Source organism: Crocodylus porosus, unplaced genomic scaffold, assembly GCF_001723895.1.
Source record: "Crocodylus porosus isolate Cpor-Errol unplaced genomic scaffold, CroPor_comp1, whole genome shotgun sequence".
NCBI classification, from domain to species: Eukaryota; Metazoa; Chordata; order Crocodylia; family Crocodylidae; genus Crocodylus; species Crocodylus porosus.
Window position 1 is genome coordinate 802,432 of NW_017728935.1, and position 11,034 is coordinate 813,465.

Below are 11,034 nucleotides of genomic sequence, written 5' to 3' on the forward strand. Positions count from 1 at the left end.
AGTGGGTAGCTGGGAAGCTACCTGCCTGCCCAGGAGCACTTTGGAGGTTAAGGCAGGAGGCTCTTGGTCCTGGGTATGACCCAAAACTGCACCCTGCTGGGGAAGGATGGCCTGGTGGGACTGCCTGTGGCAGGGCAGTTCCCCAGAAATGCCAGGCCAGTTGCCTCCCCAGTGAAAGGCGGGTAGGGGCGCCTTATAACCCCAGCCCCCGCTACCCAGTGGGAAGTAGAGGAGGTGGTGGGGCCAGGCGTGCCTATGGAGCAGTACCTGAGTCCATGGGGTGTAAAGCCCCGGCAGGAGTGGGGTCAGGCATGCCAAGGGGCGGCACCTGAGTCCATGGCGTATAAGACCCTGCGGCCCCAGCATAGGGGCAGGGTTTTGGCCTCCACGACGGGGTGGTGGATGCAGAGTAGGGTTGCAGGGGGCAACCTGAAGGACTGCACAAGAGATGTTTGTTGAGAGAGCCCCAGTGAGGGGAGTAAATCAGAGGGGCGTTAAGGACCAAAGCCAGAGCTGAGCCTTAGTGAGAGGGTACGCGGTACAGAACTGAGGAGACCTGGGCAAGCAGAGCCAAAGGCCAAGGACAGCCTGTAAGGGGCCGGGGAAGTCATAGCGGGTAGTTTGGTGCACAGTGATGGTGAGACCCTGGAGCACGGGTCACAGTGAGGCACTGTGCCCTGTGCATGCCAACTGTGAGGCACAGGACATGGTAAGGGACGGTCAGAGCCACAGGTAAACGCCTTGGCATTGGGGCATTAAAGGGGCAGCCTCCTGCTTATTGCATCGGGTTGATCCCCAACAAGTTGTGGTAGGAAAGGCAGGGCAGACTGCCTCGGAGAGAGCGGTGGCTGGTATGGCCACGAGTTGGCTCCTGTCATCACACAGACTCTCTAACCGATGCAGAAATCCAGTTGCAGAGCTGACTAGACCCTTGGTCTCGGTTTGCGCTGGGAACCTAGCGGCCAGATCTTCAGAAATGTAGGCGTCTCAAGGGCCACAAAGGTGCCTGAGGGTGGAGTTTCAAAGGCACCTCAGTGGTTTAGGCTCCCCTCTGCCATGAAACTCATGTGATTTAGGCATGTATCTTTGCAGACTTTTGAGATCCCACAATAGCCTTCTTTCTGTCTATAAAGGCACCTAACTACCTTTGAACAACTGGCCCAAGGCCCTAATTCTGCATCCAGCTTTTTCAGGATGAGCCTTTGTGTCCGCACACACAGTGCCACTGACTTGGATGGGACTCTACAGACACCTGCTGGGCAATTTTTTAGGATCAGGGTACTCGAGGCAAATGGCTTTAGCCTGTTCCCAACCCCAAGGCCATCTCCTATTCATTTTTTCGGGAAGGGTTACAAGACCAGGCTAGTCCCAAGGTGGAAGGCACAGTTCACAGCTGTGTTTCTGTATTTCTCCAGGTTTGAGGGGAACCACACTTATCCCTTATTTCTGAACACTAATTCTTGGCAGGAATGTTTTCCAGAAGATGGAAAATATAATCTTTGCAATAAAGCTATTGCTTTAAAATATCCTGGAAGTGGCTTTAGAAGAAAGAGAGGCAGAAAGTGATCTAATGGCTGGAGCCTGAAGCTCGACATATTTGGGCTATATATAAGGCACACAAATGTTTAACATGGAAAATAATTAGCATTGGAAGGATTAATCTAGGACTGTGGTGGATTCTTTGCTGCTTGATTCCTTTTAGTCAAGCCTGGAAATCTTTTTTATAAGAGATGCTCTACCTCAGGCAGATGTTACGAGCTAGCTGCAGAATCACTGGGTGCAGCTCCATGCCCTGTGTTATGCAGAGAGCAGGACTAGTAGTTGATCAGAATGGTTGCTTCTGTCCTTAACAGCTATGAAACTATGAGAAGTTTGTGAAAAATAAAAAGTTTTATTAGGAAGGAAACACTGTTTGTGACAAATTTAGAAAAAAAATGTGAACAGCTCCGGCTACAAGCCAGTTGCTAACCCTACTGATTCAAACCTGCACAACAAAGCAAACATTCAGTCCTTCTCCTGCCAAAAGATATATGCCGTACAAAAGCTATGATACGCTCAGTAAAGTTTATTTTCCAATCTTGGCTTTGCAGCATTCACGATACATCTGTAATATAAGCCTTAGCAAGAAAAGAGCACATTCACAAAATAGTGCATGTCACATCTGAAATACAAAAATTGAAATCTTTATAAAACATTCAGACACAGGATTGAGAGATGGATATAATCTTTTATTCTTCTTTTTTTTTAACTTTCTATTTATTCCAGAAAAACTTCCCGTTAAAAAAAAAAATCATTGCTTCTTTTGGAATAAATCTTTAAAATCATTTCTTTTAAAATGCATCTTCTGTTTGTACAATAATAGTTATAATATATTATTTGTATTTGCAAATGAATCACACTGGAGAACATTCACAGTATGGGTAACCCGGCGGCCTGCATACATTTTTTCCCCACTCGAGGAGAAACAAGGTGCTGACGATGAAGGCGGCGGCAGAGAACCCAGAAAGTGGGTTTCTTAACATTTGTGCCTGTTACTACAGGACGTCGCTAGCGGGGAACTCTGGAGGGACATCACGATGCGGTCAGTATAGGACTCTAGCGTACAGAAACGGAGCAGAGATACGACACAGCTGGAGCAGGACTTGTCAGACAAAGGTCCCTGGCCTTCGGCTCGCAAGAGCTTGTCTGTTTTGACCCCAACCTCAGAAAGAGCGGACTGCGCTTACAGAATCCACTGGGCCTCGTTTGGCTCTGACTTGCACCAGTGTAAATCCAGGCTTTAGCAGAGCAAGTGATTCTAGCAAAGTCAGATTTACAATGATGACACTGAGCTTGTTCTGGCCACCCTGTGCTAATGCAGGGCTGGAGGAGACGGCTTGAATAGTGCTGGGGTCGGCACAGATCCCCGGGGGTTAAGAGACCTGCCTCAAAGCCTCACGAACTCAGGGGAAGGCTTCCCAGCGTCTCCGGTGCGCGCCACGCCAGGCCCGATGCACTCTGTCTCACAGCCGTGAGAGAAGCCACCAGGAGTAGGTTGGCTTTGCTGCCAGGAATTATCCTGCCGTCTTTGTTTCGACGTGGGTCCTGATTGTTGGGACAACTCCTGTGGGTAAAGCTGGCTCCACCACGGAGGGCTGCAGGTTCAGGCATCAAGGGCAGGGGCAAAGCTGTCTTATGTGGGCAGATAGTTGGCTGGGGTGATATGACCCCGCACCCGTTCCTGCCCGGGGCAGGGGTTTGGACTTGATGATCTGTGGAGGTCCCTTTTGACCCTAAGCACCATGACTTGCCTTGCATCACCCTGACTTACACCCCATGGAGCAAGAGCCAAGGGGTCTGGTTTCATGTCCACGCACAGGGATTTATACAGCTGCGGAGGTGGTAGTATGCCTCAGTTCTGTAGGGATAGGCTGCTTCCACCTCTCTGTTACCTTCTTGCTTGTCTGCTTTTACCCTGCACCTTAACTGACCCCCTGCTCCTGTTTCTAACCCAATCTCCATTGTGAGTGGGCAAAAATCATGAGAAAAACGTGCAGTTTGCAAAACTAGGACTATGCCGTGGCTGGTTTACTACCTTGAGCCACAATAGGGAGCAAGGAAGTCTGTAAAACCTGACATGCTGTAGCTGTGCTGTTTAAAATCTCAAAATAGATCTGGAGGTGTGTCAGGCCAAGACAGGTCCGTTTATGTGGGGTGTGAAAGGCAATGACTAAGTCTATAATGTTTTATTGGTGCCCTGTAACCTAGACATTAATATTGACTTTACAGCTATCTGCTTTACTGGCAACTATCAGCTGGTGCGACAGGTGAAAGCAGGCTTTTAAAGCAGTTCTACCAACATGTCACTCTTCACCACGCCTGGTCAAAAATGAGAACAATTTCTGGGAAAAAAGGCAACTTGTCCCCCTAACAGCTCTGCTGAAAATCCTTATTTTGAAAAAATGTCAACTGCTTGATTAGCTGTCCAAAAAACAAATCATTTCTAACACCATCCAGCAGTTTCAGGCAGTTCATAGGAAGTTCAAGCATTTTCAGCCTACTTGGCTTTTCCCCATTTACTCCATGCACAGGCTTCACCAGGAAGCATCAAAGCCATCAGGTCTACGCTCGGTTTAGAGTCCATTTCAACTCCTGGTGCTCCGTGCTGCTGCCTTTAGGAACGCTTAACGTCACCGATTCACGTTTATTGAGTTAGAAAAATTCTTACGACTTTTATTGTTTGGTTATGTAGGAGGGGTGGAAATCTCTTTAAGGTCCCAACGGCAGTAAAGGAGGGGAAGGGGAATCCTGCTGCCATTGAGGAGTGGCAGTCCTACAGGGACTAGGTTTACATGCTAAGAACCGTCCTAAGCCACTTCTGGATTGACTCTAGACTAGGACAGAATAAAACAGAAACCAGGCATTGTCACAAAACCCTCTTGTGCTCTCATGTGCTGCATGCCCAATACTGGAATTAGTAATTTTACTGCTGTCGGTGGAGCTGCTTCTGATCGATACCTTGCTAAGAGAGAAGAGCAGCAACCTGCCTTAATCCATTCCCACAGTGGAGCTGGAAGTCCCACGACCCAGAGTAACTAATCTAGTGAATCACAGACTTGAACGGGGCCAGGCACTGGCACAACCAGGTTGCAGGACCAAGCTGCCTCTCATTGCAGCGGACAAGGTGGTGCAAAGCTTCCTGGCAAAACCTCTTATCTTAGTTCTTAAATATAGGGATTGCAACCTGTTTTTGAAAGCAGGTGAGTGGCTCCCTGTAAGGGTCACGCGTGGAAAATGACAGTGAACCACAGGTTCAGCCTTGGAAATATGAATGCAGCACTCACAGGAACTGAACTGGGTTCAGCTGTCAGAGGAGACAGATCCTCAGCTGGGGCCAGCTGATGCAGGGGCCAGATTTCCAAAGGCATTTGGGCACCTGAACACGCAAGCATGAGCGTACGTAACTGGATTTGCAAGGCAGGGGCTAAACTCCACTGACTTCCACTGCAAGTTGGACGACTGATTTGCTTAGGAGCGTTTGCAAATGCCACTAAGTGCTCCTCTGCCTGCGCAGACTCTTTAAACATCTCCGCAAACCTCACTGCAGCTCCGGGAACGTCGGGGAGGCCCTGGCGATCTGCGTGGCTGAGGATCTTGCCTAATGGCTCCACTCAGAGCTCATGAGCAGCTGGAAAGGCTTTTACAGGCAGCATGTGTGCAGGGACCTCGGGATCGCGCAAACAGGACTCAGCCAGCCAAGCCCTGCAAATGAACAAGCATCAGGGGCTTATAAATCAAGCCCTGCTCAGCGGCGTGCTAAATATTTACACTGGCTATTGCTGTACTGAACAGGGACAAAATGCCCACCGCACTGCCCGGGAACAAAAGGGGTTATCTTAAGCTCACCCTGATACCCAGGTACCAAGCTAATAAATAACAGCGTTCTGACACCGAGGTCTCCTTCAGGAAGGGTCTGCGGGGTACACAGAAGAGTAAACAGCATGCAGGTTTACAGGACTAAGGAGAATATTTTTCCTTTACCAAATGACCTTGAAGAAAGCAGCGCTGCTGGGCCTCGTCTTTAACCTTTTGTCCCAATCTGCAGCCACATGATGCCTGCCTTCCAGGCAGTGATCTCACCTCCCTTGCTCCTGCTGCTGCACTGGTATTTTCAGTGCTGGGCCTCTCTTTTGAGTGGACCAAAAGATGCATGTATGTGTTGTGGGCAGGGGGATCTGATTTTCAGAGGCAGCAACTGGAGGTGATGGGACCTGTTGGTGATCAGAGCTGGGGGGTGGGGAACATGCACCACGCTGGCTTTGTCTGTGTGCACGAGTGGTGGTGCGGGCGAGCGCCAGGGCGCACAGGGGAGATGGGGTCTCTCTGCATTGCTGCCAGCTCGGCTGGCAAAGCACAGCAGCATTGCAGCAGCTCTGACTCAGAGGCGGCCGCAAAAGACTCTGCATTATGCCGCAGCGGGGTGGGCCCCCGCAGCGTGGAGCTGAGAAAGGGAGGAAGGCACAGGCCCGAACGTGGACATGGTGTGTTGCGGGGAGAGACACGACGAACCTCTGGAACTGGCCTTTTGTGAGTCACAAGGAACATGGTCCCCAGGTAGTGAAGGAGCTGGCTCGGTCACTGCAAAGTGGGTAGGAAGATTGGCTTCTTCCTCCCTGCCCCTCAGCCCAGGCTAGGTACTCGGCACGTGCCTGACCTGGGGCACACGGAGAGTCGCCCTGCTGATGGTATGGCTACCTGGCATTCGGGTGGACTCCAATACCTCGCTGAATGGAACATTTAATCTATCTAAACAGCCAACTGAGTCACTAACCTGTGACCATCAGTGGGAACTGCAACCCCTGTATAAATCCTGGTTCTCCCCAGGGAACTTCTCTGCCAAAAATCACTGTCGAAGGCTAGCTCAGACTGGCTAGATCTTACAGCAAACACCGGCCTCTCATTTTTAAACCTCTGTCTCATGCGCTTCCTTGAGAGCCCTGGTACAGCTGGAGCAGAGCCTGTGAAGCTGAGCAGACCGATACACTTTATACAGGTATGCGCAAGGGCTAAACATGTCGCGCATGTGCTGCAGACATGCCCTGCAGACAGGGTTAGCCATGCCCTTCCCTAAAGAATGAAAGAGAAAAGGCACATTTTCTTGGCCCAGGTGTACGGAGAAAGAAACTAAGCAAACCTCAAGTAACGCCGAAGTATGGATGCTTATCCAGGATGAGCCCAGCTGAAATCCAAGCTGCTGTGGCCTACGGATGACCTAGCGCTTCCCATCTGACCTGAGCTGGAACGCTGGATTAGCCGTCTCAAGTACTGGGGAAGTTTGGGGACCAGCCCATCTCCACCTGATCCTCATGCTTTGCATTTTCTGAGGGCCATGGAGCATTATGTATGTGTCCCAGTAAGACAGCTAAAGATCATCAGCCCCACGTGACAGATGGGGAAACTGAGGCACAGAGAGGTGACATCATCTGCCTAAGGCTAGCAGCATGTGAGGGGAGCCGTTTGGATAGGAATGGAGGATTTCCTGCCTGCCAGTCCCACAATCAGGTGACCAGCCCGTGATTTTTGTTAGTGCCAGCTGGGCAGGGGGAGCACAGAGCGCAGAAAGCAAGAGGCAGAGAGGGGAGGAACAGTCTATTAAAAATGGAAACTTCTTGCAACTTTTTCAACCAAAATGGTTTCCGGTTTGGTTTGAGCTGTTTGGCCAGGATATGATTTTATCTGAGCAGACGTGGCAGGACCCTGGCAGAAATGGAGAACATGCACACATAACGTTTCTAATCCAACCACGCACGTACGTACATGCTCAGATTTAGGTGCTTCAATCCCACTGGCATCGGCACATGTGTAGACACTGTGGGCAGTGCAAGCTGGCAATGAGCCGACAGCAGTCAAACACAGAGTGAAAGGTGAGCGCAGTGCGCTTGGGAAGGCTCCCTGCATAACAGGGACGTCACCTTTCAGTCCGTTTCTATGCTGCAGCCTCACGGCGGTGGGACGAGCCTCCCCCGACACCTGTCACCAGCACAGCACGCCTGCACCGCGAGGCAGGCTTACTCCGGCTCTTCCACGCTTTGCAATAAGCTCAAAGATGGGCTTGAGCGGCTGGAGAGTTCACAGAAGCTCCCAAGCCACTTGGGGAGACCGTGCCTGTGTCTCCAAAGGTGGATTAGGAGCATGGCAGGCTCTGAGTGATTTTGTTTGTTCTGGACAGGGCTGGATGAACATCCTGGGGAATGCTGTGCTGTTTTTGCACGGAGCTGATCCCCATCTCTGTGCCCCGATTCCCAGTCCTGCTACATCATTGCACTAGGGAAGTCTGTACATAGCAGCCAGCTGTCAGAGATTAAAAAATACAGTGTGGGCAGGGAAGAAGGTTGCTGGGAAAAGTGATAGGATCAGAGGAATCCAGCTAGTTGGCATTTTCCCTTCACTCCCTCCATCCTCCTGGCCCTCAGGGCAGCTGTCCAGACAAGACAGCGCTTGGGCTCCAATGCGCAAGTGGGGAAGAGGGATCCCCTGCTCAGGCACCTGTGGGGGAGGCTCAGGGAGAGCTCCCCCATGTCAAATGATTCTGTCCCTACTACATGTGCAGCGCCAGAAAGCCCTGCACGGGGCTCATCGTGAGGTACCCCCGGCTGGAAACTTTGCACCCGTCCTTCACCACGGTCCGTCGGCCCAGGTCCAACTTCACCAGTGACGGGAGCAGGAGGATGCCTGATGCAGGCACACCGTGTGTTTGCAGGTACATCTGCCGCTCCCTGATCGCTCCATGCCACCGTCCTGCCAGCTGTCGGAGACCCTGTCTCCCGCCTGCACAGCCTCCATGCGTGCCCGCTTACCACGCCCGCAGGTGCACGGGGGGGGCGCATGGGGCGATGCCCAGGGCAGCCAGTCACTCAGTAAAGCACCTTACCCTGGTACGGCATGCGGGGCCCCGGCTGCGGTGGCACCATGTGAAAAGCGAGGGGGAGAGGAGCAGGCGCGACAGCTCCTTTGACAAGAGACACCGGTGGGCTGACTGGTGGCAGCGGTGGGATTGTGAGGCCAGCTGGAGGGCAGCCTGTGGCAGAAGAGTGCCCTCCAGTCTCTTCCTGCTAGATTCAAACGCTCTGTGGATGAGTCTGGTGGGAGCACGTGGTCCTCTCCTTTCTCGGTGCTTTGATCTCCACGGTGACAAAGGGAAGAAGACAGGTTTAAAATATACTCTGCCTCCTGTTCTTCCCTCGACCTGGGAGGGAGAGAGAAAGAGCCAGGTCGGAAAGGCTAGAACCCAAGTGCTTTAGGCTCATCAGCCCACCCTACCACAGCAAGGGCAGGCATCTCTCTCTGGGGGCCATTTCGGGTGCAGGGACCTATGAATCCGCACGCTTGAGAGTGGCATCACTCAATGAGCGGCTTCCCGGCCTCATTCCCGGGTGCCCTGCACGAGAGGTGGGAACAGCCAGGGCTGTGCCTCTCGGCAGTGCCCTGTCCGCAGGAGTCCCGGGACAGCGGCACAGATGTGCCCAGAGGCACAAAGCGGGGGAGTCACTTGCTGCAGAAGTCACAGAGTGGGTCCGTGACGGGGCTGGGAAGCAACCTCATGAGCCCCGATGCCCAGCCCTTTGCTCTGGTCAGTGCATGGGAACAATGCCTGCTCTGTCCCTTGGAATATTAATGTCTAACCAGCTGAGCCAGGGGCCTCTCGGGCTGCTTCACCCACCTGCGGTCAACGTGGGGGGGGAGGTTGATGCAAAGCCTTTCCTGCTAATCCAGCTCAGGCTTCAGCTGGACTTTCCCCTCAGATCCTCCCGACAAGATAAGCAATAGGCCCTGAATGGCCACTTTGTGGGGAAGGCGACCGCGACGTGGCATTCCCTGCCCCGCGTGGGAAACCTGCCGTGACGCCTGTCGCCCCGGGCACCGCACCTGGGCACGGCCCGGGGTCATCGCTGCAGAGCGACACGTCGGCTGAGTGCAGGCAGCGCTACCTGGTGCAGCTGGGCAATGGGGCTGCTCCCGGCTCTGCTGCACGGAGACGCTGGAGCTGGCTCAGGCACCCCGAGGGGCCGCAGCACAGAGCTGTGCTCATTTGCCTTCCTGCTCAGCAGGGTAAATTAGTCTGCATGCAGCTCCAGACTGCTCTGGCACCTGGACCGACTGCATTTCTGTCGCGAGTGCTGCTCTCCCCTCAGGACCCAGCCCAGGGGTCACAGGTCCTACCTGACTGCTGAAAGACTGAGCCTCGGTAGCCCGGGTCCTTTTGAAGCTGTATTTCCTTCAGAGTGAAGATGGAGGCATCTGGGCAAAGGGAGAGAGGAACAGCTGAGAGTTAGCTCAGTGGCCGGATGAGCTGTTTCCAGAGGTAGCCAACACAAGCATGCAGTACTGTGCCCTCGCAGCAACGCCTCTCTCCCGTATGCCCAGAAGGTCTCACCCTGCAATGGCAAGATCCTCCACCTCACCGTGCCCACGTGCCAGCTTCTGCCCCCTCATTATGCCAGTCTCAAGCCTCAGGAGCACTCATTCCCTTTCTCTAAATATAGAGAATGGGGATCTTGAAGGAGACATGGGCTTAATAGCCCAGCCCTTAGGAGGGTAGGAGGCCCTTACCCTCACTCTAGGCATGTCTGCATGTGCATTAATGCGCCATAATTGTGCTGCATCAAGTTCAGTAACTGGTGTTATAGCACAGTAGCGTCAGTGCATGTGTTTTATCTGATGCTAATGTATAGCCGACTAATTCGACTGTGCTTTAGCGCATTAGCACGGCTTGTGCCGTGACATGCTAGTGCACAGTAGAATCAGTGTACTGCACTTTTGGTGTCTCATGTAGACGCACCCGCTGTGTCCTACTTGCTGATACATAAGAGAAAGGGGTAACTTAGGTAATGCATGAAGGCCCAGCAAGCCGTGGTCATTGCCCCAGGGAAAAGGGCCACATGCAGCCTCCCACAAAGGGATGGTGGCTTTCCCATAGGAAAATTAAAAACCCCTGAAATGAGAAACTGCAGGAAGCTGGCACACCCTAGCTTTCAGCCTTCTGGTTTCTGCCAGCTGGAAAAATCAATCGCTGATGACATTTTCCCCGAAAGCCCGGTATTTACCTTTCAGAGCAAATCCCATTAGCATGTATGGGCACTTACTGTCAGGCAAGAGGTGCACACGCTCCCCCAGGCTCTTGAAGTAAGGGTGTCGTAAGGCTGCTTCAGCCGCGATCCGGCTCTTGGCTTCATACTATGCGGACCACAGAGGAAGGAGATTACGTGGGCTCGGCGCACGTCATTGCACGTGGGGCTTGCTGTTATGCGCGCTGGGTGTGTAAGACACGACTCGTGTTGTGTACACGGCATTACGTGAAGCCGTTCTCATTACCGTGTTTGTGTCGCTACATATCATGTGTGAGGTACGCTGAGTGTGTATGTGCAAGCAAGTACATATGGCTGGCTGCGTGTGTGCATGTGTGTGCAGGCGCCTGAGCAGTGACAGCTTCTCTGGGGAAGGGACAGGCAGCACTCTGGCAGATAGGGCAGGAAGTAAAGCAGAGCAGCAGGTTGG

At 52.7% G+C, this 11,034-nt stretch overlaps 1 protein-coding gene across 2 annotated transcripts in view; it reads right to left on the reverse strand.

Annotated features, from left to right (window-relative positions):
* Positions 1–3,558: 3,558 nt before the first annotated feature.
* The window catches only part of CDK18 (cyclin dependent kinase 18), a 49,055-nt gene continuing 41,579 nt past the window's right edge, over positions 3,559–11,034 (reverse strand). For both annotated transcript variants that reach the window (XM_019546557.1, XM_019546558.1), the window contains exons 14-16: positions 10,623–10,713; positions 9,700–9,777; positions 3,559–8,725 (exon numbers count right to left, since the gene is read on the reverse strand). In XM_019546557.1, the coding sequence (XP_019402102.1) occupies positions 8,691–8,725; positions 9,700–9,777; positions 10,623–10,713 (204 nt within the window). In that variant the 3' untranslated portion in view covers positions 3,559–8,690. The remainder of the gene's footprint in view (positions 8,726–9,699; positions 9,778–10,622; positions 10,714–11,034) is intronic.